This window comes from Lepus europaeus, chromosome 2 (assembly GCF_033115175.1).
Source record: "Lepus europaeus isolate LE1 chromosome 2, mLepTim1.pri, whole genome shotgun sequence".
In the NCBI taxonomy this organism is placed as follows: Eukaryota; Metazoa; Chordata; class Mammalia; order Lagomorpha; family Leporidae; genus Lepus; species Lepus europaeus.
Genome location: NC_084828.1, coordinates 69,455,448 through 69,482,495, shown reverse-complemented (window position 1 = coordinate 69,482,495; position 27,048 = coordinate 69,455,448). Strand labels below are relative to the sequence as shown.

The 27,048-nt window shown below is 41.7% G+C and overlaps 1 protein-coding gene across 1 annotated transcript in view; it reads left to right on the top strand.

Moving 5' to 3' along the window:
- CFAP44 (cilia and flagella associated protein 44) overlaps positions 1-27,048 on the top strand; it is a 116,369-nt gene that overhangs the window by 2,095 nt on the left and 87,226 nt on the right. Inside the window, exons 2-7 of the mRNA XM_062176743.1 lie at positions 7,507-7,589; positions 15,841-15,978; positions 18,547-18,700; positions 19,648-19,810; positions 24,321-24,423; positions 25,243-25,459. Of these exons, the coding sequence (XP_062032727.1) occupies positions 7,511-7,589; positions 15,841-15,978; positions 18,547-18,700; positions 19,648-19,810; positions 24,321-24,423; positions 25,243-25,459 (854 nt within the window). The 5' untranslated portion in view covers positions 7,507-7,510. The remainder of the gene's footprint in view (positions 1-7,506; positions 7,590-15,840; positions 15,979-18,546; positions 18,701-19,647; positions 19,811-24,320; positions 24,424-25,242; positions 25,460-27,048) is intronic.

The following is a 27,048-nucleotide window of genomic DNA, read 5'->3' as shown; positions in this document are numbered from 1 at the left end:
GAAGCAGAGCAACAAACCAGCACTCATATGAGATGTCAGCATTGCAGGCAGCAATTTAACCCCCTGAGCCACAATGCCAGCCCCTTCTCTGAAGTTTAAATTGAACCTGGTTGAGCATCTCTCTCTTTTTTTAAGATTTATTTTTATTTTTACTTGAAAGAGTTACACACAGAGAGAAGGAGAGGCAGAGAGGGAGAGAGAGAAAGAGAGAGAGGGAGAGGGAGAGGGAGGGAGGTAGAGAGCTCTTCCATCCGCTGGTTCACTCCCCAATTGGCTGCAACGGCCGGAGCTGCGCCAATCCGAAGCCAGGAGCCAGGAGCTTCCTCCTGGTTTCCCACGTGGGCTCAGGGGCCCAAGGACCTCGGCCATCTTCCACTGCTTTCCCAGGCCATAGTAGAGAGCTGAATCAGAAATGGAGCTGCCGAGTCTCCAACCGGCGCCCATATGGGATGCCAGCACCGCAGGCAGCGGCTTTACCCATTACGCCACACCGCTGGCCCCAAGGTTGAGCATCTTTTGAAGTGGTCTTTCATTAGTTCAGGACTATGTTACTACACCCATTTCTTTAACTATTTTACATATCGAGTGCCTCTGTCTGGTAACTGTTAAAGCTTTAGTGTAATGGCTCGCTAAGATCTCAGAACAACCTTATGCAGTTGGCACTGCATTTTAAAGATGAGAGTACTAAGACACAGAGGGGTCAAATGCTTGTTTAACACCTCACGACTAGGAAGAGGAAAAGCCAGGATTTAAAATGGTCAGACTGACTCTAGCTCTGTTCTCAGCTGGCCAACACATCAGACCACTGTCATGGAGCTGGATTGTGGATAGGTAGACTGTATTGGCTGGGAAATTGGACTACTTAAGATCTCTTTCAGCTTTCAAGATTCCATTATCCTATTTATTGAGCCCACCTGTATTAAAGAGACTAACTAATAGTGATTGTAGAAACAATGACCGTTTCTGAGTATGTACTGGGTATTTTACCACGGTTCTGAACCGTAGTTCTTAAAGCTATGCCTGACTGTATAAGAGAATTATCTGGGGAGTAGAACCCTATTAATAATATTTTAACAGCTTTATAAGTGACTCTAAATTGCAACATCACCTCTACTTTATATTTAAGGACTAAGAGATTCAGGAACTTGTTTCTTGGCCAACTGGGAAGTCTTTTCTCTGGTTCCAGAATCCCATTAGGTTACCTTGCAACTTCCTCATCCCTTTGTTCTACAGAATTGAACACAAAACCTTTTATTTCATCTTACCAACTACACTGATAATTTCCAGGAGACTAGAAGCATTTTTTGCCTGACCTCAACTGCTTTTATAGGTTCTTCAGTCACCCTTATAACCTAGAAAAGTGAAGTATAGGCTCCAATATTCACAGATTGTCCCATATTGCTAGCTCATAATACAGGCAAATTCCTTGGGTTCCAATATTTTCATCCACATTGTACAAAATCTGACATTAACTTAGTTTGTGATATTAATAAAAATTAAAAAAAAAATTTTAACTTGGGAGAAATATAGAGAGCTTTTATTTACTGGGTTACTCCCCCAGTGCCTGCATAATGGGGGCTAGGCCCAGCCAAAGCCAGGAGCTAGGAATGCAGAATCTCCTATGTGGGTGGCAGGAATAGGACAACTTGAGCCATCACCACTGTCTCCCATGGTCTGCATTAGCAGGAGGTTGGAATCAAGAGCTGAGCTGGAACTCAAATCCAGGTACTCTGATATGGGAACACAGGAATCTCAACTAGCATCTTAAGTCCTAGGTCAAATGCCTGCCCCTGGGTGTGTGATAGTAAACTTTATTGTATGGTAGTGTTAGCCATTTGAGGAGCATATTGTTTATGACAGCACAGAATAAAGTGTGGTGCTTTTGTCTTGTCACCAACTTACCTTTCATTGTGGTTCAACTCCTTTGTTTACAGAATGCTTCAGGGGCCATCATAATTTTTTTTTATCCTACCTTATAATTATCTTATGAATACATTCATTGCATCTTGTGGACTCTTTTTAGTAGAATCTGTTACAGCTGATTTAAACTCCAGACACTTGTTCTGTCTGCAACGATGTATGAAGCAGATGAACAAAATGAGAAGGCTATTTTTAACAAAAAACTTTTACTGAAAAGAACAGAGAGAGTTTGAAAGGGCAGAGGGAAAGTTCCCAGGAAAGCAGCCAGGAGGGGTTTCTTCAGAAGGAAAAAGCCACTGAAGGGAGTTGACCTGGGGGTTTTATGCTGGTGGAAAAGTTTGTACAATGCCCTTTAAGAACAACGTTTCTTGTGTGCATGGTGAGCTCATCCTGCCTTCTCATCTCCCCTTCCTCCAATTTAATCGTGACTTTGACAGGGCGGAAAAAAAGTTCTGTCCTGGGGCCTGTTAGCAGGGAGCTTGTTGTCTTCACCATACTCCCAAGAGTGGTCACAGACTACTCCAGCCACCTGGCCTTCTGGGTGACCTTGGCACCAGAGCCTGCTTTCTAACTAAATCAGTGAAATTCTTTATGTCTCTTATTATCACCCTTCGCTTTCTAGCTCAGTCGGTTTCCCAGGTAGGCTAAGAAGACGTTCCACATTACAGGAAGGCCTTTTGTTTTCTTTTTTACCATTCCTACTCTGACTGCTTTCAAATCTATAAACAGTTAGCACTCAGTGATGGTTTTTTTTTTTTTTTTTTTTTTTGACAGGCAGAGTGGATAGTGAGAGAGAGACAGAGGTCTTCCTTTTTTCCATTGGTTCACCCCCCAGTGGCTGCTGCGGCTGGCATGATGCGGCCAGTGCACCACGCTGATCCGAAGGCAGGAGCCAGGTGCTTCTCCTGGTCTCCCATGTGGGTGCAGGGCCCAAGCACTTGGGCCATCCTCCACTGCACTCCCGGGCCACAGCAGAGAGCTGGACTGGAAGAGGAGCAACCGGGACAGAATCCGGCGCCCCAACCGGGACTAGAACCCGGCGTGCCAGCGCCGCAGGCGGAGGATTAGCCTAGTGAGCCATGGCGCCGGCCTTCAGTGATGGTATATTAAAGATAAACATACCTAGGAGGAAGAAGGCTAAAAGGTAGAAAGTAATCAATCACCTGAAGCTTACGATTGGTAGGAAGCAGGAAAGAAAACTAAGGGATTAGAATATTTGAGAGATGTTGCCCTGCTATTCCTTTCTTTAAAGGGAGCCATAAATTAGGGAATGCAGGAGGCCTCTTGTGGTTTAGAATGACTTTTAGATGGTAACCAGGAAGAAAACAGGGACCCCAGTCCTACAAGCACAAAGAACCGAATTCTGCCAGCAACCAGAACAAGCCCAGAAGTAATATATTAGTTAGCCTTTTCTTTACTAAAATGAAATCCCTCAGGCAAACTGACTGAATAAAGAATAGAGGTCTGTTTTGGCTCATGATTCTGGAGGTGCAGAGTCTAGGGGCCTCATCTAGTGGTGGCCTTCTGGCCAGCAGAGTCCAGAAGTGGTGTGGTACAGAGGCTGACATGGCAAAACACCGGGAGCACTCGTGTCTGCCTAAGTCTGCGTGGTCTCTCGCCCTCTCCTTTTGAGCCACCAAGATTGAGTCATGGGCTCCTAACCTGATTCCTAATCTAATCACTCCCCAAAGGCCTCTCCTCTAAATACCTTAGGTTAACTTTTCACTCTCTAACTACAGCTAACATCAGTCTTTGGATATTAAACTCCTGTGTGAATTCAGAGGGACAAATCCTATTCAGATTGTAACACATAAATTCATTCTCAGAGCTTCCAGGAGTGAAGGTAGCATTGTTAACATCTTGGTTTCAACCTTGTGAGACTGTATGTAAACAGAGAGCAAGCTCAGTCACACTGGGCTTCAACTTGTGAGCCACACAACTGGGAGATAATAACTGGGAGGGTAGTTAAACTACTCCATTTCTGGCAGTTTGTGACAGAAGCAGAAAGCTAAAATATTTACTTGGGGCCAGCGTTGTGGTATAGCAGGTAAAACCACTGCCTGCCATGCCTGCCTTCTATGTGGGTGCCAATTCAAGTCTCAGCTGCTCCACTTCTGGTCTAGCTCCCTGCTAATGGCCTGGAAAAAGTAGCAGAAGATAGCTCAAGTATCTGGGCCCCTGCCACCTATGTGGGAGACCTGGATGAAGCTCCTGGCTCCTGGCTCCTGGCTTTGGCCTGGCCTAGCCCTAGACATTGTGGCCATCTGGAGAGTGAACCAGTGGATGGAAGATCTCTGTCTTTTATGTCTCTCTGTCTCTCTGAAACTCTTTCAAATAAATAAATGAATTTTTAAAAAATACTTATTTACAGATTGAAGTGTTATTGAAACTTACACACTAAAATTTTCATTTAGTAGCAGCCAGTTCATTTTGTCAGCAGTTCCAGTACCTTGCCTTCACTTATTTGGGACATCATGGCAAGAAGAGTAGTTTAGTTTCCTTTCAATACCTTCAATGTTGATTTTTATTAAAATTTATTCTGAGACTATGTTAAAAGAGAATTGTTGATTTTTTTTCTTCTGGAATTATAAATTAAGACCAGGGGCTCTATATTGCGCATCTCTGTATCCTCTGCAGTATCCAGAATAATGCAACTTGTATTTAAATATGCTCAATAGTTTTAAGAATTAAATTAAATTAAATTAAATTGTGAAGAACCTTGAAAGCAAGGGAGGAAGTGGCATTTACATATATTTGTAGCTATTTAACCAGTTTCACCCACAGTATGTGCTAATTTGCAACCACGCTCTGCAGTAACTGGCATTGCCTTGCGCAATTCTTTTTAAATCAATTACTCATTATAAACAGAAAGTAAGCCTTTGTGTCCGCATGGTAAGGAATGGAAAATATACTGAATAGTAAAATTTGGATTTTCAAAGATCTTGCAACCTAAGATTTTTCTGTTGTTTGACTCTTAGCTCTATGTCCCAAGTCCCAGGGGTTGTGTATTCTATATTCAGGAGGAAGGAAAGAAGAAAGGGAGGGAGGGATGAAGGAAGGAAACCTCAAAGGAGACAAATCAAACACCACATATGGAGGGCATGCACATCTTTTAAAAGGTAAAACATCATCTTGGCAACTCAGAAAAATGTTTCTGAAGTACTAAGCACAAATAACACATGCGTACCTTGTTAGGGTCTATATTTTATTATTATTTGAGAGGCAGAGAGAAAGAGAATGAGAGCACAAGTTCACTCCCATCTGCTGGTTCACTTCCCAAATGCTTGCAACATCTGGGGCTGAGTTGAGACCAAAGTCAGGAACCAGGAGGTAAATCTAGGCCTCCCACATGGGCAGCAGAGATCCACTTGCTTGACCCATCACCACTGCCACCTAAGATCGCATTAGCAGGAAGCTGGAGTCACGAGTCAGTACCTGGAATTGAACCCTGCTGTGGAATGAAACACTCATGGCTGGGATCTGTTTTTCTTGGTAATAGTTTGCATGAAAAATGTTTGGATGATGTACTGTTAACCTCTGAAATCAAGAGAAGACATAATTATGATGTTTCTGCAAGAAAATGGAAGGAATGAACCCTAGTGGCCAGCTGAAGGCAGTTATTACTTATATTACACTCTCCAGTGATCCTGTTGCATTTATGTTAGTCAGCTCTTTGTTACCATAACAAAATACATGAGGCAGGCTTCTTGATGCAGAAAAAAGGCTTATTTTGGCTTCTGGTTCTATAAGCTCCAGGTCCAAACAGCCTCATACAGGCTTTGGTGAGGGTGATTGTTGGCTGCATCACATAATAGCAGGGTTGCAGGTTTGTGTCTATCCATGTGGTTTCTCTTTCCTTATAAAGCCACCAGGATAAAATCATGAGGCTTCCCCCTAAAAACCTAATGCAATCTTTTCACTTTCCTAAGGTCCCACTTCCAGTCACCATAACTGGATTAAGGTTGCACCCTCTTAGTGCCACTAAGCTAAGGCTTTGGGGACTAAACTTCAGGAGTTGAAGGGGGACAATAATCAAACCATAACAGCTTACTAGTTTATCTTCAGAGACTAAGAAGGTATAGTAATGCATTTGTTCAATGCTGTAGTTTTTCATTAATTCCTGTTGCAGTTGAGAATTTGATTTCTGTAGTTATGTGGCAATTCTGGGATTCCAACCTAAGAGTAGTGACACATTTGATCCAAACAAAACTGTTATTCTATTTTTGCGTGCCCTTCATGCCATAGAAAATTGTTGTGGAAACTTGTAATGCTGGTTGTGGAGAAGTGAGACTTAGAAAGAAGGTATAGGCTGGCACCGTGGCTCACTTGGCTAATCCTCCACATGCAGCGCCGGTACACCGGGTTCTAGTCCCGGTTGGGGTGCCGGATTCTGTCCTGGTTGCTCCTCTTCCAGTCCAGCTCTCTGCTGTGGCCCGGGAAGGCAGTGGAGGATGGCCCAAGTGCTTGGGCCCTGCACCCGCATGGGAGACCTGGAGGAAGCGCCTGGCTCCTGGCTTCGGATCGTCGCAGCACGCTGGCCTTAGGGGCCATTTGCGGGGGTGAACCAACAGAAAAGGAAGACCTTTATCTCTGTCTCTCTTTCTCTCACTGTCTAACTCTGCCTGTCAAAAAAAAAAAAAAAAAAAGAAAGAAAGAAAGAAAGAAAGAAAGGAAGAAAGAAAGAAAGAAGGTATAATACATGTTTTCAAGTACAGTACATGAAGAGCTGCAATGTGGACAGGGGACAGAGAGAACATGCTACCCTCCTGTCCGCGACCTTTCATTGGCTTTCAATAGCCATAGAAAAAAAAGATCTAAACTTCCTAGCAAATCTTAGAGACAATTCTGTGATCTGCTGCTGGCCTCCTCTTGAATATCCATTTCACTTTCACAAGTCCTGCCAGTTGACCACTTTCAGCCCTTCGAAAACTCAACCCTCTCTCAATATCTCTCATTATCTCTTTCCCATTCTATGCCTTGCCAAATCCTATTCATCATATGAGTTTCAAATACTTCTTTCCCAACCCCCAAATAGGGTTTCAACTTCTTGATACTCATGCCCACAGCACTCCATTCTTTTATTTTTGTAGCAGTTATATTTTAATTGTTTGTTTAACACCTTAACAGCAAACTATATAAGGTTAGGGACCATATTCTTCTTGTTCAATGTCATAACTCAGGGCCTAACATGACTTAATACATAGTAAGTATGCCCAGCAAACATTTCAAAGTTGAATTTGTCATAAACCAGGGGGTTTTGTTTATGTGAAGAGGAAGAGAGAGGGATGAACCAAAGGAAGAATGGCAGAGGGCTAATTTTAGTGGTGAGGCACTTGGGAAAAAGATAGACTTGGATGGTATGTTTCACTGTGGACCTCTGGAAAGCCAGAGTGCACGTGGTGACAGGTTGGCCTAAAAAAGGGGGAATCTGTGATTATAATTTGCTCCCGCTGGTGGGTCATCTTAGCTACCGTGCAAACAGGATTATTAACCACATGGTGTTTGATGTTTGTAGAGAAAATTTCAATGAGAAAAAAGTGTTAATTTCTGTTTTTATACTACTGCCCCTTTCTCTGTCTCAATTAGGGACATGAAGGAACCAGATGATCAGGATACTGGTGAGGGGAGATCAGAAAGATCAAAGAGTGATGGGAAGCAGTCTTCTAAACGTAAGTGAAGATGATAATATATACTTACATTTTTGCTATTAAATTTAGGCAAAATAATTTCTAAAGAGTACATATCTGAATTTCTAAAACCGAAATGGTTTACTTGTTTTATTCCTTTACAAAATTCTTATTTTCTGTAAGAGCAGAGTCTATGTTTTATTTGTTTATCTCGGGTTTCTGGTACCCAGAAATTACTGTCACCTCTATTTTGACAAAGACCTATCTGCACATCTAGTCTAGATTTCTCCTAAGATGTTTGCTAAGTCTGTAGTTTTCTGATACAATGTAGTGTAAAGAGAGTAGGACTTTGGTGTTGAGTCTTGGGTCTACCACTTAGGGATGCTTAATATTGGAGAAATTGCTACACTTCTCCGAGCCTCAGTTTTCTCACCCATTAAATGATAATTTAGAGTCATTTGGGAACTAAATTAGATGACATATGTGGAAAGATTGCCTAGACTGAAGATAGAAGAGAAAGTGAGGAACCGGGGTTTTGAAAGGATGACTAGTTCTTTTTGACTGGCCATCATGCTGTTTCGTTATCTCAGTGGAATATTGACTTTTTCAGGTTCTAATCCTCCATATAATTTTGGAATTTTAACTTTGATTGTTCACTTGGAGAATATAAGATCCTGAGAAAATCAATTCACATACAAAATTTGAATTAATTTCTTTTGATCTATCTCAGACATGTCTAATAAATGGACAGTTTTTCTGCATTATATTTTACTTTGGGCATTTGTCTTGCTTGGACTTTTAAAATATATTTTTATTTGAAAGGCAGGGAAACATAGAAAGAGAGACAGAAGCAGAGATGGAGACAGAGACACAGATAGATCCTTCCTCTGCTGATTCATGTCTCAAATGCCCACAATGCGTGGGGCTGGGCCAGGCCAAAGCCAGGATCTGGGAACATTATCCAGGTCTCCCATTCAGGTGGCAAGCAGCCCGATCACTTGTCCATCACCTACTGCCTCCCAGAGTGGAAGAAAGCTGGAAGGGGAAGTGGAGCCAAGGCTTGAACCCAGGCGCATGGACATAGAATGTGGGTATCCCAAACAGTGTCCAACAGCTGTGTCAAATACCTGCCCCTGTTTGGGCTTTTGCAACAAGAATTTACACTTAAGTTTTCCTATCCAAAGGGCTACTAGAGTTACCTTTCCAAAAAGCATGATTATGTCACTCTCTCCAGAAACTGTAATTTGTTTTTTCTTTTTCTATTTCCAGTTTTCTCCACTCATACATTTCTGACACAGGGTTGTCCATTTTTTGATATCCAGTCCTTGGCAGTATTTCTTTGGATGCAACTCTGAGGTTTCCCTAGATGGATTTAATGATGGTAACCTTTTTTTTTTTTTTTTTTTTTTTTTTTTTGACAGGCAGAGTGGACAGTGAGAGAGAGAGAGACAGAGAGAAAGGTCTTCCTTTGCCGTTGGTTCACCCTCCAATGGCTGCCGCGGCTGGCGCGCTGTGGCCAGCGCACCGTGCTGATCCGAAGGCAGGAGCCAGGTGCTTATCCTGGTCTCCCATGGGATGCAGGGCCCAAGCACTTGGGCCATCCTCCACTGCACTCCCAGGCCATAGCAGAGAGCTGGCCTGGAAGAGGGGCAACCGGGACAGAATCCGGCGCCCTGATCGGGACTAGAATCTGGTGTGCCGGCGCCGCAAGGCGGAGGATTAGCCTGTTGAGCTGTGGCGCTGGCCTGATGGTAACCTTTTCTTTAGTATTGCCTCAGGATCTATGTGTGTTATGTCAGATTCTTTTAGGGGCAGGCCTTTGCAAATGTGGCCTGAGCCTCTGCTAGCTTATAAATCAGTTCACATGTCATGGATCTTAAGATACCAGATGACAACATGAAATAACATGCTGATCTCCTGAACATCCTCTCTCTTGATGTTCTACGTCTCAAGGTCTCTGTCTTGATTCAGCCATACATCTGATCTCTGTACGTGCTCCTGGATACCTTGACTTACTTCCAGGCTTGCTAAAACATCTGAGCAACTTCTTACTTCTTGCCCTTTGGGATTCTCGTGCAGAGTTAATAAAACTCTAGGTTTTCTGCCAAAACAGAGACGTTAAAGTGAATTCTTCACCATACTTGAGCCAGGTGCTTCCTCCTGGTCTCCCATGCGGGTACAGGGCCAAAGCACTTGGGCCATCCTCCACTGCACTCCTGGGCCACAGCAGAGAACTAGCCTGGAAGAGGGGCAACCGGGACAGAATCCAGCGCCCCAACTGGGACTAGAACCTGCAGCAAAGGATTAGCCCAGTGAGCTGCGGCACCAGCCTCCCTTTTTCTACTTACTTCTGTGTGTTCCTTTTTCTAGTTTGTGAAGTAGACCTTGGGTCATTGATACTTTTACTTTTCTTTTTTGTTATCTTCATATATGTATTTAAAGTATACATTTCCTTCTTTTTTTTCCCACCAGAAACCTTTTATTTATGGAATACAAACTTTATGCATTTCATAAATACTTTAGGAAGGTAGTGATACTTCCCACCGTACCAACCTTCCACCCACCGCTCCCACACTTCTTCCTCCTCCCTCTCCTATTCCCTTTCTTATGTTTTACAAGGATCTATTTTCAATTAACTTTATTCACATACTATTAACTCTATACTAAGTAAAAAATTCAACAAATTATATGAAAAAAATCTGTTTCTCAACAGGTGGGCTGTTAAAAGTCTTCTCGAAATGTTAATTTCAGTCCTGGGGTCAGCGCTGTGGTATAGCAGATAAAGCCACTGCCTGCAGTGCCAGCATCCCATAAGGGTGCTGGTTCGAGTCCTGGCTGCTCCACTTCTGATCCAGCTCTCTGCTGTGGCCTGGAAAAGCAGTGGAAGATGGCCCAAATGCTTGGGCTCCTACACCCACATGGGAGACTCAGAGGAAGCACCTGGCTCCTGGCTTTGGTTTGGTGTAGCTCTGGCTGTTGCAGCCATTTGTGGAGTGAACCAGTGGATGGAAGACCTCTCTCTCTGCCTCTCAGTCTCTGTGTAACTCTTTCAAATAAATAAAATAAATATTTAAAAAAAATTTCAGTCCTATGGATTACCTTTTAAGTGCTCTATTGTTATCACAGATCAGGGAGAACAGATGCTATTTTTCTTTTTGACTGGCTTATTTTACTAAGTATGATGTTTTCCAGTATCATCCATTTTGTAGTGAACAAATTTTTTTTTTTACTGCCGTATAGTATTCCATGGTGTTTATATCCCATAATTTTTTTATCCAGTCTTCAGTTGGTAAGCATTTGGGTTGATTCCATATCTTAGCTATTGTGAAATGGACTGCAATAAACATGGGGTACCGATAACTGTTTCAGATGCTGATTTCATTTCCCTTGGGTAAATTCCCAGAAGGATGACTGGGTCATATGGTAGGTCTGTATTCAAATTTCTGCAGTATCTCTATACTGTCCTCCATAGTGGCTTTACCAGTTTACATTTCCACCAACAGTGGATTAGGGTACCTTTTTCCCCACATCCTCATCAGCATTTGTTGTTTTGTTGATCTCTGTATGAAAGCCATTCTAACCGGGGTGAGGTGAAACCTCATTGTGGTTTTGATTTGCATTTCCCTGATTGCTAGTGATCCTGAGTATTTATCGTTTATCCTTTGGCCATTTTGATTTCCCCTTTTGAAAACTGTTTAAGTCTTTTGCCCATTTCTTAACTGTGTTGTTTGTTTTGTTGTTGTTGAGTTTCTTGAACTCTTTATATATTCTGGTTATTAATCTTTGTCAGTTGCATAGTTTGTAAATAATTTCTCCCATTCTGTCAGTTGCCTCTTCACTTTCCTGAGTGTTTCTTTTGCAGTCAGAAGCTTCTCAATTTGATGTAATACCATTTGTCAGTTTTGGTCGTGATTGCCTGTGCTCTAGGGTCTTTTCCAAGAACCCTTTGCCTGTGCCAGTGTCTTGCAGGATTTCCCCAATGTTTAATAATTTAAGGTTACTGAGTCATAGATTTAGGTCTTTAATCCATTTTGAGTGGATTTTTGTATAAGGTTTAAGTCAGTGTCCTGATTCATACTTCTGCATGTGGAGATCCAGTTTTCCCAGGACCATTTGTTGAAGAGACTGTCCTTGCTCCGGGGATTGATATTAGCTCCTTTGTCAAAGATAAGGTGGGTATAGATGCATGGATTGATTTTTGGCATTTCTATTCTGTTCCATTGGTCTATCCATCTGTTTTGTACCAGTAGAAGGCTGTTTTGATTATAACTACCTTGTAGTGTGTCTTGAAATCTGATATTATGATGACTCTGGCTTTGTTTTTGTTGTATAATATTGCTTTAGCTAGTTGGGGTTTCCTATGTTTTCATCGGAATTTCAGCATCATTTCTTATAATCTTATATATCTTATAATCTTATATATCTGAGTAGAATGTCCTTGGTTTTTTGGTGTTGTGTTGAATCTGTAAATTTTTTTTCAGTAGTAGTATGCACTTTTTTTTGAAAGATTTATTTTATTTATTTGAAAGTCAGAGTTATAGAGAGAGGTAGAGACAGAGAGAGAGGTGAAGATCTTTTCTTGCCATTTCTCTTAGGAGTTCTATGTGCCTTCTGTACTTTGATGTCTCTTTCTTTCCCCAATTAGGGAAGTTCTCTGTAATTATTTCACTAAAAAGGCCTTCTAATCCATTCACTCTTCACATGCCTTCAGTAACTGCTAAGACCCATATGTTAGGTCATTTAATAGTATCCCATAAATCTATGACACTGTTTTTTGGATATTTTTTATTTTGCCTCACTGAGTCTGTTCTTAAGGCTTTCCACCGCATTTTTTATTTGTTCTATTGAATTCTTCATTTCCAATATTTTGTTTTGATTTCTCTTTAAAATCTCAATTTTGTTGGAAAAATTTTCATTCATGTCATGTATGGGTTTGTCTAGTTAATGAATTTGCTTCTGATTACTTTTTTTAAAGATTTATTCGTTTTATTCAAAAGGCAGCGTTACACAAAGGCAGAAGCAGAGACAGAGAGAGACAGAGAGAGAGAGAGAGAGAGATCTTCCATCCGATGGTTTACTCCCCAGATGGCCACAATGACTGGAGCTGCACCAATCTGAAGCCACAAGCTTCTTCCAGGTCTTCCATGTGCATGCAGGGGCCCAAGGACTTGGGCCATCTGTACTGCTTTCCCAGGCCACAGCAGAGAGCTGGATCAGATGTGGAGCAGCTGGGACTTGAACTGGCATCCATATGGAATGCTGGCACTGTAGGTGGTGGCTTTACCTGCTACGTTACAGCACTGGCCCCTCTGATTACTTCTAAGTAATCCTACAATCAGTTTTTTGAATTCCATTTCTGGCATTTCATCAATCTGTTTATCTTCACATTCTAATATTGAAGTGTTGTGTTCTTTTGGGGGCATCATGTTGTCTTCCTTATTCTTAGTTCTTGAGTTACTGAGTTTATTATTTGGCATTTGTAGAGATACTTGTTGGGTTTTTTCCCCCATGTAATGGCTTTATGTTTGAACTATTGCCTCGTGGGATAATAGAATATCTGCTCTTTCAGTGAATACCCAGAGGCATGTTCTGGGTGTGGACCAGGAACTCTGTTTAATGCTCCAGGATGAGGGGAGAGTCCAAGGTGACACCCAAATTGGGCTTGGTAATTTTTTTTTTTAATCAGAGGAGAGGTTTATTCAGCTCTGTTGGCATATTCTCTCACTCACTTCCTCTCCTCAAAGGAGACCAGTGCCTGGGCAGTAGCCCTTGGGAGTACAGTTTTCATGCATATTACCATAAGCACCACACAAAGGATCCATGCAGTTCTCTGTGTTAACATGGATCCTGCAGCAGCGACCCTCACCAGGGAATCAGGGAGCCCTGAGCAAGTGGAGCAGCCCAGAGTGCCTACCCTAAGTCATAGCCATAGTGTTTTCACAGTACAGGCCCACAAGGTTCCCATAGTTACAAGCTTCCAGCCTTCTTTCAATGCTCCCAGCCAAACTCAGCTGTCTCCCCTTGGCTGGTTGCTGGTTGTGGGGACAGAAGCTGGAGCAGCTGTTACTTATGTCCAAAATGGTTTATTCCCTCTCTTGGCTAGTTACATGATGCCAGTGCTGGGTAGTCAGCAAAAGAGAGACCTGCCCCCTTTTTTTCCCCTCTAGGTTGCCAGGTACACTGTCCTCCACAGATTCCAAGCTGGACTCTCATTGGGGTCTTCCCAGAGCTTTGTTGCCAGTGGCTTAGGCTGCTGCAGTCTGGTCTCATCTCACTCCACAGCTTGTGCTGAGGCTGGGGTCTTGAGCTATGCACGTCCAAACCCTCAATGTAGATTCACAGTGTCCATTTAATTTGCATAGAGTTTACTCTGCCCTTTTATCCCTAACCCTTCCCTGAGATTGCACTCTTTCCACTTCTTTTTTGCCCTAGACTATAGCAGTAAGCTCCCTCCCAGTTCTGCTATCTTGAACATTTCCCTCTGAGCACTGACTTAGTTGAATACTACAAATTTTTATGTTGTGTTTTTTATGTTTATTCTATAAATTTTAATGTTATATTTGAATTATAATTCGATTTGAAATATTTTTAATATTCATTGTTGATTTCTACTTGACAGGCATTATAGTTATTTGTGTTATTTAGTTTCCAAGTATTTTGTGATATTTTCCAGTTATTTATTGTTATTGATTTCTAATTTACTTCTGTTATGATCAGAGAGCTTATATATTGTTATGGTTTAAATTCTTTTGAATTTAAAGACTTTTGTTACAGCATGTGATCAGTCTTGGAGAATGGCCCATGTGTTCTTCAATGTGTCCTATATTGGCAGGGGTAATGTTTTATAAATACCAGGTCAAGATGGTGGATAGTTGTCACAAGAAGAACCTCAGCTATTACGTAAGAGTAGATACTCAGAGCCTTCCTTTGGGGAACCCAGGCTGTGTGTTTGACCTGTTTGGGTACTCACGATTACTTCCTTTCATCCAAATATATGAACCCTTCAGAACCCTGTCCGTTGTCCAGCTGATTGGCTTCACTTGGCTTTTCTCATTCATATCAGTCTTGGGCCTTGTCCCTAATCTTTTAGCCTCATCTGAGATAGATCTACTAGTTTACTCTCGGACTTTTGACACTTATTTCTTGTTCTTCTAAAACTTCTGAAAGTTCACACAGCCCTTTCTATTAACTGTTTTTATATAATATATTTTAACCATAGCTATGTATGAATCTGAGATCTGAATGTTGGCTTATACCTGGGACATTTCTACTCCCATCCTTATTCTCTTTCTCTCCTAACTTGTCCCAGAGTCAGTATTCTGGCATGTCACTTCAGAGAGAAATAATCATGCTCAGAGAAGGTTGTTCTTGAATAAACATTATTTTCTTTAATGTGAAGTGTCGTTTATAAATGTTGGTAAAACTGAATTGAATTGAAAAGATGATCATGATGTAGGCTAGGGTGTTTTAATTTTTACTTCAGGTTCTTGTCTGACACATAGATAAGCATTCTAAATGCAGGCATGTATTAGGTGCACAAAGTAGTAACAAAATTTATAGGTGAGAAAGTGAACCCACATACACTTGTGAACGTGGTTTGTCCGCACTAAGAAGTACCTGTCATGAGTCGGTGGTAGGCTAAAGGATTGTCCAAAGGAAAGAGGGGAGGGAGAAGAGGGAGGGAGAGATTTCACCTGTGCAGCATCTCCAGCTGTGGTCTGTGGTGAGAGACAGAGCCCCTCCTAGTTGGCCTATTTTATGAGGTAGGGGTGGTGGCTCTACAGGCATAATGATACCTAGAAAGTATATGACACCTCCACAAATTCCAGGTGGAGCACTTAATACCTGTATTTTCATGGTGGCCCCCCCTTAGGTCCTAGATGAAGTAGATGCCTCCCAGGAAAGGGGATGTTTTGATTGACAAGTTGATTGACAAGTAGGAGGATAGTATTACATAGAACTGCCAGTTCAGCAGATCTAAACTACCTACTATCTATGTTTCCCACATTAATAGCAACATACTAACCTTTTTTTTTTTAACCTTTTCAGTTTTTATAAGTATGCATTGATAAGGAAATAGACTGAAAAGAAAATAAAAATGGAGATTAACTCACAGAACAGGCTCTCTGATTTTTATGATTACAAAACTGATCAAATAAACTGATTCTTCTAGGAATATTTGAGTAATAAAACTCATTAAATTTAGAGCACAAATTGGAGATGTTAGCTATTTTAAAGTAAGAAAATATTTAATTTAAAATGTAGAAGTTATTTTAAAAATTATTTTGAATAGCTGCTGCAAAAGAAGATGCCACAGAAGAAGCATTGACTGAAGGCGAAGAATCATATTTAGAGGAAAAAGACTCAGATGAGGAAGATTTAGAAGGAAGTTCAAGTTCAATTCAAGATGATTATTTGGAAACCATTAGACGTAAGTATTATTTGTTTTCTGCCAGTAATTATCAGTGTTGAAAAGATAAATTACCTAGACAAATTAAACAGTTGTGAATCCCTGAAAAGGGAAACTTGCAGGGTATGAAGACAAAGGCAGTTCATAAAATTTGTGGAAAATGTAATTTTTTAAAGGTTTAAAAGCAAGATTTATTAGAGTCAAAGACCTTCAGCCAGAGTGGCATGGAGATAGGGCTTCCAAGAGAGGAAAATACCCAAAGGACCCAGTGGCACTGGGGTTTTTAAGTACAATTTTGAAGGAAAAAAAAAAATTGACAATCAGATTGACATTCAGTTACCAGGAGGGGACAAAAGGGATCAGAAGACCTGATTTACAATTCTTTCTCTTATCTGGCTTGACAAAAAACCATCCAGAAGGTAACTGTGATCACCACTCCCTTGCTATTCCCATGACAAATTCGGAGATTCTGAAGGAAAGAGGACATTCTGTTCTTGCTAAAGATAACCTTTTGGTGGGGAGCAAGCACTCTACACCCCAGATTCTACCGGGACCACCCTGCCTGCCTATTAACCCATCTGACTCCTTACATTTCCCCCTCAACAAGAATGGACCCTAATGTCTGTTAGGGGGACTGGACGATGATTGCTCTGGCTGCTCCATGTTGAAAAAGGGCGTTGTTGGGAAGGGCAGTCAAGACAGGATGCCGGCAGGAGGTGACTTCTCAGCAGGTGGAGGCTTCACTGGGGGCGGGGGGAGGGGAGGGCAGCCGTGCCAGCTTGCAGAAACTGCTTCCATCTGAGGTTTCATGTGCGTGGCCACCTAGAATTTTACTGTTCTAAGCAGTTTAAACTCACAGGATCTGAAAAAAGGACAGAGAGGACCTAAGAAAGGTGCAAGTTTTCCCATTGAGAGACAAATAGAAACTGACAGAAAGAGCTTGAAAATAATCAAGTGGGCGTTATGGTCTTGCCAGTTATGAGGCCCAGGACTGTCTATCTCCTCACATGGGGTACATCATAAAGGAGCTGTGAACCTCATTAGGGAATACATCCTGTTGACTTCCATTACCTAGCTGGCCTGGGAGGAGAGCTGGCCAGGTAAAGGCAGGTGGCATCTCTAACCGGAAAGTTACAGTTCTGCCTGCAGTGTTGCTGACCCTACTTGGCCATCCACTGGACAGCAGTGGTTACTTCGGAAGCTGGGCCGAGTGAAGGGCTTTTCAGCTTAGAGCTAACAAGGCCTGTGGCTCTGACCTGGAGCCCTTCAACTCCAGGGCAGTTCTGTTTCCAGTGACACAACTCTTGGCTGGCAGAACTGCCAGAGCTCTTCATAAGCTGACTTCTCCTGAAGCCCTGGCTGTCCACATTGAAAACCAATGCAGAGGACCGGCTTGTTGAGTCTCCTTGATAGCAGATCACTGTGTAAAGCAGCCATTAATTGGCCTGCCACCTATCTTTAGGCTGCCTAGCTTCCTCTTCCTCCTGGTTTTGTTAAAACAGACCAGAGAAAACCTTTAAGAGGATGCAAGTCAAGGGGGTGCTCAAGTCCCATCTCTAATCTTTGATGGCCTAAACTAGGAGTCTGTAGTCACAAGCATGTTGATAGTGGTTTTTCTGTGAGGTAGGATAGACAATGCCTATGAGGAAGGCTATGTTCTCACTTTAAAACTTTCTCTCCCTTCGTTTGGTCTGAAAGGGAGGTTTTGTCTGTTTACTATGTCCCTGGCAAAGTAAATCTAGCTGTGAAATCAAAATTTAAGCTCTCATTTTGGCTATGGTATTATTACAGAAAAGTGTTAGGCATCTATTTTATTAGGTACATCTTGGAGAGTCTTTTAGAATAGAATTAGTTTCCTTGAAGAGAATAGAGAAAAAGTCAGGCTTCCCAGATCACTTACTGACAATAACAATATCAGATGAAAACTTAACAATTTTAACTGTTAAATAACAACTGAAAACATTTACAAAAAGGTTCAATGCCTCCTATAAATTTCCAGAGAACATGTATTTTGAAACATTGCTTAAATTTCTTAAGCACAAGCATAACTTGTTTGACCAGCAAACCTTGGGAAAATGTAATTAAAAGACAAGTTTATTTTGGTACAAATTGGAAATTCATGTATAATTTTTTCACAGTACTCATTTTCTATGATGTTTTGGACGACTCCTTATCTGTGTGTAGATGATGAAAGGAAAAGCATCGCACGTATTCTGGAAGGATAGTTTAGCAGCCTTGTAGCTGTATATCTGCTCTCTGAGGCTCACAAAATTCTCATACTTGATTGTCTGGGAATGAAGATGACCTAAGGAGTGCTGCACTCCAGATTAGTTAGTTCTCCAACTCTTGTTTGGGAATGACTGATGGCTGCTCTTTGAGACTATGAGACCCTGACCAGAGCTCAGCATTCAACCATGATGCACACAGGCACGTTGGTTCTTTCTCCTACGCTCCCAGCATCCTATTTTCAAACCAGTAGTGGTGCTTACTCCTAGAGCATTTCAGGCTATGTTTGTTCTTCTTGTTTTGAGGAAATAGTTTTAGGATTCACCAGACATCCTCCTTAGTTTAAGTGTTTTAATTTTTCAGCATCTCAGGAAGCTCCTGCCCCAGCTTTGGAAGAGGCAGAGGAGGCTGTTAAGAAGAAAATATCAGAGAGTTTCTTCTATGATTATTCAGAACTTGCTTCGATGCCTTTTGTGACTCCAGATTCGAACATACCCCTGGATCTTCTCACGCTCGTGTATCCACTTCAGTTATATATACATACTTTGGGGAATTAGTTTCTGAGATCAGGGATCGACAAACTATAGTCCAAGGACCACGTCTGGCCTCCCATCTATTTTGAAGAATAAGGTTTTATTGCAGCACAGCCACTTTCATTCATTTGCCTGGCTATGCAGCATTAGGTAGTTTTGACAAAGACCATCTGAATCACAAGGCCTAAAATATTTATTACCTGTGATTTGCTGAACAAGTTTGCTAACCCCTGCCTTAAGTAACTCCAAGGAGTTCAGCCCTTAGGGAATTTGAGCTATCAATGCATGATCTTAATTAAACCAAGCTTTTGATTGATGTCAAATAATCATCGAGAGAAACGATGCTTTTCTGGCAGTCCTTTGCACAGTGGAAAAGGCTGCAGTTCGTGAGATGTGACGTGAAGGAAACCAGAGGCCTCATTCCCAGTTACCTCCTTTTCAGTTTCAGGCCAAAATTATTAGTTCAACCTCAGAATGTTATCCGAGTATGGATTTTTTTTGTTTGTTTGTTTTTGACAAGCAGAGTGGACAGTGAGAGAGAGAGAGAGAGAGCGATAAAGGTCTTCCCTTACCATTGGTTCACCTTCCAATGGCCTCTGCGGCCGGTGCACTGCACTGATCCGAAGCCAGGAGCCAGGTGCTTCTCCTGGTTTCCCATGGGGTGCAGGGCCCAAGGACCTGGGCCATCCTTCTCCGCACTCCCTGGCCACAGCAGAGAGCTAGAGTGGAAGAGGGGCAACCAGGACAGAATCCGGCGCCCCAATTGGGACTAGAACCCAGTGTGCCAGCGCCGCAAGGCGGAGGATTAGCCTAGTGAGCTGCGGTGCTGGCCCTGAGTATGGATCTTTAACATTGGTTTTTTCCAACACTTTTCCTACCCCTTGGGTGGTTATTTTGTTTCACTTCTTTTCCTTAGCAACTTAACATGCAGACATTCTTTCGGTTATGACTGTAGAAAGCGAGCCAACCTGCAGCTTCTGGACAGCAATACCGTGATGTACATCGCTGGGAACCAGCTGATCCTTCTGAATTTTAAAACCAAGGAACAGACCTACCTGCGAAGTAGCAGTGGTGAAGGAATTGGTGTCATTGGGGTATGCCTTTAATAATGTAGAAAGAACAACACCTTTTTTATTGTTCTAATGGCTAGCCAGTAATTGTCGTGAGATGCCAGCATCATGCATGGTATTACGGGATCACATTAGATGTATCACTATCTTTATTCTAAGGCATATTCAACTCAGTTATTACAGCCACTGCATTTACTAACATTGTGTTTGGTGTTCATGCAATATTATATTATTGCATTAATAATATTATTATCTCATTTTGCAGAAAAGGAAACTGGGGCTCATACAAGTTAAGTGACTTCCTAATTCATGCAGTTTTTTTCACATTTAGATTAGAAGTGGAGGTGAGTGAGGATTTGATCTGAGGACTGAAGTAGGTACATAGCAATGGGAATTGGAGAAGGCAAGAAAAATGTGAGCCCCACAGATAGGATGTTGAGATTGATTATGGAAATAGGATATGACGAGATGTACAGAATAAAAGATAATATCAAATTTGTTTCTGCCTTGATCATATATCTGTATATAGCATGTGTACGTGATAAAAGTACCTGTCCTCAGGGCATTTCTTACAAGATTAATAGGCTTTGCAGAGATTTATCATACAACAATATGCATCCAACACTACACAGAACACTTAATACAGGACTTAAATGAAGAATGTATAACCTTTATAAATTTAAAGAATTTAAAATCCACGTAAAGAAGCAAGACCCATATTAAAAAAGAGAAAGGAAAGAACTAGATATATTAGTACCTGGATGTGGCAACAGCTGTGTACAGGCATTCCTGGGCCCCATATGAGGGTCATGGATTTGGGGGCAAGGAGGTCAGTCAGTAACATGAGCCCTGAGTTGCACACAATCTGCAGAGGGCTAAGAACATTTAATTATCACATATTTACTTATCACTTTATGGCCCTTATCTTTGAACTGTTATTTTTTCTATTTTGTAATGAAATAATTGGGTTTGTGGGCAGAAGTCAGAGATGTAGTATGGTTAAGAATACTAAATCCTTATGCTCATCTACCTGGATGTTGAGCAGTTCTGTGTCCACAGGGTTCTTTTCCATGGGTGCTGCCTGGATAGTGACAAAGGCCTGACAAATACTAATGATGTGTATGATTTAAAGGCCTCTCTGGCACTGTTCACATTACTTCCTCTTTGAAACAGTTATCCTGTTGAGGATGAGAATTATTTTTGCAATACTATGAGAAACCTGTGAGATACACCTTTTGGACATATAAACTATCCTCCAGAAAACATAGGGTAAATTGATATGTTGAATGTAAGGTAAATGACTTATTAATTCCGGGTCTCCTCTAAAAATAAAGCATCCCAACTCAACCCACAGCAGCTCCCAACCTGAATGGGCTGAAATTTTTTATTTACAGCTGACAAGACCCATCAGGGTCAAGGATTTGAATCTTTATTCAGATTTCTGTGGGCATGTATCCTAAACAATATTTCTTTGTAAATGGGTTATAGATAGGTTTTTTTTTTTTTTTTTTGACGGGCAGAGTGGACAGTGAGAGAGAGAGACAGAGAGAATGGTCTTCCTTTTTCCGTTGGTTCACCCCCCAAAGTGGCCGCTGCAGCCAGCGCACTGCGCCAATCCGAAGCCAGGAGCCAGGTGCTTCCTCCTGGTCTCCCATGCGGGTGCAGGGCCCAAGCACTTGTGCCATCCTCCACTGCACTCTGGGGCCAAAGCAGGGAGCTGGACTGGAAGAGGAGCAACTGGGACAGAATCTGGCGCCCCGACCGGGACTAGAACCCAGAGTGCCGGCACCGGAGGTGGAGAATTAGACTATTGAGCTGCGGCGCCAGCCTAGGTATGGTCTTAACCCATTTATTCTCACCTCCTTAGGTTCTACTATTCCTTAACCCCATTTGTTTCTCTCTTCTAAACCCTAGCTTGAATCCTCTCACTCAAACCTAGCACTCTGTAGCCTGTAGACTCCATACAAGTTACTTAAACTCTGCCTCAATTCACTCATCCGTGAGATAGGAATGATAATAGTATACAAGATCACAAAGGTGCTGGGAAAATTTAAAGGAATTAATGTATACAAAACAGTTTCTGGCACAAGATAAGGACTCAGCAAGTGTTATCTGTATTCACAGAGTGAGTATCTACTCCATAAACCCAAGGCTGTTAAAGTGATGGGAATTTACTTGAGTGGAAGGGTAAGAAGCACTTGCCAGTAGGAAGTCAGACTATCAAGGTTTGATGGCACCCAAGAATGGAGGGAAGGAAAATGAGCTTCAGTATTGTCTTGGATGTCAGGAGCTGCATTCTCTATTTGAGAACCAAGCTCCTTGTCCTCAGTATATAACCAGGAATTGCAAAAATGGTAATGTAAGCTAGAATCTTATAATATGAACTTTAAATAGCTTATTCTTATAAAATCCTCTTTGCATTTTTTTTTTTTTTGCTGTCCATTTGCTCTTCCTGTACATTTGGCTTTATCAATGAAAAAAATAAAAAAGAACATGTGATTTTATCCAATTTGTATGCTATGGTTTGAAATACTGGCACAAATAGTTTATCCAGGGTATATTCACTGTATCTTACTGTGTGTGGCTTAGAAATATTCTATCTTTCTCACTTCTATTGTGTTTGCCTTTCTTTGTGTTAAGTTTTCCTATGGAGACATTTTTAAAATTAGCATGTAGCCCACTCTGGAAACAGCAATGTGACCCTCAAATTTCATGTGTTGGGAACTTAATCCCCAATGCAGCAGTGTTAGGAGGTAGAACCTAACAAGAGGCGATTAGATCAAGAGGCTCTGTCTTCATGAATGGATTAATGCTGTTATTGAGTGAGGGGTTAGTTATTATGAGTGAGAGTTGTTATAAAAAATGAGTTTGTCCACTTCTTTTTTTGCTGTCACCCTCTCTTGCTCTTCCGCCTTCCACCATGGGCTGATGCAGCAAAAAGTCCCTTGCCAGACGTAGCCCCTTAGTTTTGGACTTACCAGCCTCTAGGACCATAAAGCTGATTAATTTTCTGTTCACTATAAATAACTCAGTCTCAGATATTTGGTTATAGCAACAGACTAACATGCATATAATCCATTTCTCCTTTTTTTAAAAAAAATTTTATTTATTTGAAAGAGTTGTAGAGAGAGGGAGAGACAGAGAGAGAACTTCTATCTGTTGTTTCACTCCTCAAATGGCCACTGAAGCCTGAAGCTTGGAACTCCATCCGGAGTTGGGGGCAGGAGCCCAAGCCCTAGGGCTGTCTACCCTGCTTTCCTAGGTGCATTAGCAGGCAGTTGGATCAGCTGGGATTCTTTTTTTTTTTTGGACAGGCAGAGTTAGACAGTGAGAGAGAGAGGGACAGAGAGAAAGGTCTTCCTTCCGTTGGTTCACTCCCCAAATGGCCACTACGGCCAGCACCGATCCAAAGCCAGGAGCCAGGTGCTTCCTCCTGGTCTCCCATGCAGTGCAGGGCCCAAGGACTTGGGCCATCCTCCACTGCCTTCCAGGCCACAGCAGAGAACTGGACTGGAAGAGGAGCAACCGGGACAGAACCAGCGCCCCAAATGGGACTAGAACCTGGGGTGCCGGCACCACAGGTGGAGGATTAGCCTAGTGAGCTGTGGCGCTGGCCGCAGCTGGGATTCTTAACTGGTGCTCATATGGGATGCTAGCATTGCAGGTGGCTGTTTAACCCACTGCACCATAATGCCAGGCCCATCATGAATTTTCTATCCAAAATTTAGTTTAACTTATATTATATGTGGGGAAAGTAGCTTGCCTTAGTGGTTTAGCAAGTACAATACCCAGACCAGCAGCATCAGCATCACCTTTCAACTGATTAGAAATTAAGTACAAATTGTTGAGTCTCTGCTCTGAGATACTGGATCAGAAACTCTGGGGATAAGCACACTGAAGATTGAGAATCACAGTATCCCAGCTCTTGTGTTAATTTAAAAAGCTGTAGGAGTCGGCCCTGTGGTGTAGCGGGTAAAGCAGTGCCAGCATCCCATATAGGTGCCAATTTGAGTCCTGGCAGCTCCACTTCCAATATAGCTCTCTGCTATGGCCTGGCAAAGCAGTAGAAGATGGCCCAAGTCCTTAGGCTCCTGCACCTGTGTGGGAGACTCCAGCACCTGGCTCTTGGCTCCTGGCTCCTGGCTCCTGGCTCCTGGCTTCAGCTCAGTCCGGCTCCAGCCATTGCAGACATTTGGGGAGTGAACCAGTGGATAGAAGACCTGTCTCTCTCTCCCCCTCCCTTTCTCTCTCTCTCTTTCTCTCTCTCTCTCTTTCTCTCTCTGCCTCTTTGTAACTCTGCCTTTCAAATAAATAAATTTTTTTAAAAAAATTGTAGCACTGGAAATGACTGCCTTAATTAAAGTGAAACTAAGTAGGCATTCTAGTTCTTAGTTTAAATCATATACATCATTAGTATTTGTCAGATGTCTATTTTTAAATTTACTATTGGAGTACATTTTTAAAAACAATGAATGCAGGTGCTGCATTAATGTCAAAATCTTTTATTATTTTGGTGAAATTTTATTTTTTGCAGGTTCATCCATATAAAACTCACTTCACAGTAGCTGAAAAAGGAAGTTACCCAAAGATTATCATCTATGAATATCCTTCTCTGAAGCCTTACAGAATACTTCGGGGTAAGTCCGGTGGAATCTGTAAAATATTTCGTGTTGAGGGTGAACCACACGCTGAAGAAGGTGTGACATTGACTCATTCAGAGAAACAGAACTAACAGATAGAAAAGACGTTCATTTAATGGAACTGGCTGGCACAGTTGGCAAGACCGGCAACTGTCAAATTTGTGGGGCCTTTGGCAGGCTGGAAGGGTTCCAGAAGGAGTTGACGCTGTAGTGTTCAGGCCAAATTTCTTCCTCAGTTTTACTTGTAAGGTCTTGCACCTGACTGATGTGGCACACCTGCACCAGCATGGAGCCGCTCCTTTACTTATCGTTAGCTGACTGTACGTGTTAGCTGTGTCTGTAAAATACCTTCACAGCAGCATCCAGACTAATGTTAACAGAACAGGTGAGTGCTATCATCTAGCCAAGTCGACACATAAAATTAACCACCACAATTATCTTCCAATTCTGTTCTCTGTATAATTAATTTCAGCAGCTTTTATTATTGGGGCTTTTCAGTGGCAAACTTCAAGTTACAGATTTTTCTCTCTAATATTCGTTTGTGTTTCTCCACCACTTCATAAAATGGGGATATGTTCTCAAGGTGTTGTTCTCATGCAGAAGGTGGCTAAAACATCTTGCCCTTCCTCTTTCATATCATGTAACTCCTAAGGCCAACAGTGATGCATCATTTTACATTTGTTCCTTTAGGGGATCCTTGCATTCTTACATTAGTCCACATCATTAAGGGCTGTCTCTCTCCCCCTCTTTTTTGTTATATATTTGAAAATTAAATAAATTTTGCCCTTATTTCTGAGAGTCGCTTCATCCTTGCAGATGGGACTGAGAAGGGCTATGCTTACGTGGACTTTAACTACAGGGGCACCTTGCTGGCCTCGGTGGGTAGCAACCCTGATTACACACTGACCATCTGGAACTGGAAAGAAGAGCAACCCATACTGAGGACAAAAGCTTTTGCTCAAGAAGTTTTTAAAGTCACTTTCAACCCTGAAGATGAAGAGCAGCTTACTACATCAGGGTCAGGCCATATCAAGTAGGTTGAGTGACCAATAGAAGTGCTAGCAAACGGTATAAGGAAAATTTCCATGAGGATCATAAGACCTGGAGACATGTTTGCTTTTGTTATTTTAAAAGCTAACTGGTAACACACTTTTCTAATTAGATATATGAGGTTTTATTTCCTAAGACAGCATAGATTTAAAAAAAAAAAAAAAAGGAGGCTTTTAAATATAGCCTGTTATCAGCCGGCGCTGCAGCTCACTAGGCTAATCCTCCGCCTGCGGTGCCGGTACTTCGTGTTCTAGTCCTGGTTGGGGCACCGGTTCTGTCCCGGTTGCTGCTCTTCCAGTCCAGCTCTTTGCTGTGGCCTGGGAAGGCAGTGGAGGATGGCCCAAGTCCTTGGCTCCTGGCTTCGGATCAATGTGGTGCGCCAGCCACAGTGACCATTTGGGGAGTGAACGAATGGAAGGAAGACTTTTCTCTCTATCTCTCTCTCTCACTGTCTAACTCTGCCTGTCAAAAAAAAAAATTATATATATATATATATATATATATATATATATAGAGAGAGAGAGAGAGAGAGAGAGCCTGCTATTTCCTTGCAGGCTTCACTTTCTGAGAGAGTTTGTGTAATATCTTAACTAACCATGGCATGGTGTTTTCAAAATTCATATTGAGCGTTTATATCCACTCTTAAATTTCTTGTTTGTAACAACTGAATCGTTATCTGTAAAGCAAGAATTATCACAGTATCATTCCTGACAAGGAACCTTCAATACTAAATGGTGTTAGAGGCTACTTTTAATTTCAGGTCTCTAATTCCAAGTTCCTTGCTCTTTTCACTGGATGAATGACCCATTTGCAAGATGGAATGATTTTATCACTGTTTCCGCCTGTCTCATGCATTAGTTTAATGACCTAACACAACCATTCCAGAACTGCTGGTACCTGATTCCCAGTGTCTCATTAACAAAGACATTTTTGTTGATTCCAAAGTCCTCTTGTCCCAATGTAAATCTGGTTTTTTTATTTGCTGTGCATTAGAAATAAAGAATAATTGAGATTCTGAAAGTAATCTTGGGTGAATTCTCAATTAACTTTTTGTAACTTTAGGCTGAAATTTTCTAGGTTCTTACATTTTCCTATTGTTTAGTAAAGTGTGTATTTTCTGTGCACTTCATAGAAGCACATGACCAGGGTACTTAGCATAGCTTTGAGAAGCATATTAGTCATGAAGGTTTTTGTCTTTATATTATCTGCTTCTTGGTACCATCTGTTATCTGTTTTATCTAATTAAATAGGTCATATTTTTTTCACTGTCATTCTGACTGTTCATTTGTTTGGAATATTACTTAAATGTTAGCAATGATATTTATAGTTTTTATGTACTAGGAGTGGTTCTAAGACTATTCAACAATTTGATGAGGTAGGTGAACTAATATTTTATGCATGAGAAGATGAAGGCACAGTGTGATCAAGAAAATCACTCAGACTGACATGGGTGGTAAGTTAGAATATTTTTTAACACTTTTCTAAAACAGTATTGTTCAATAGGATTTTCTGTGCTGTCCAATACACCAACTACTAGCCACATGTAGATACTCAGTATGTGAAACTGGCTAG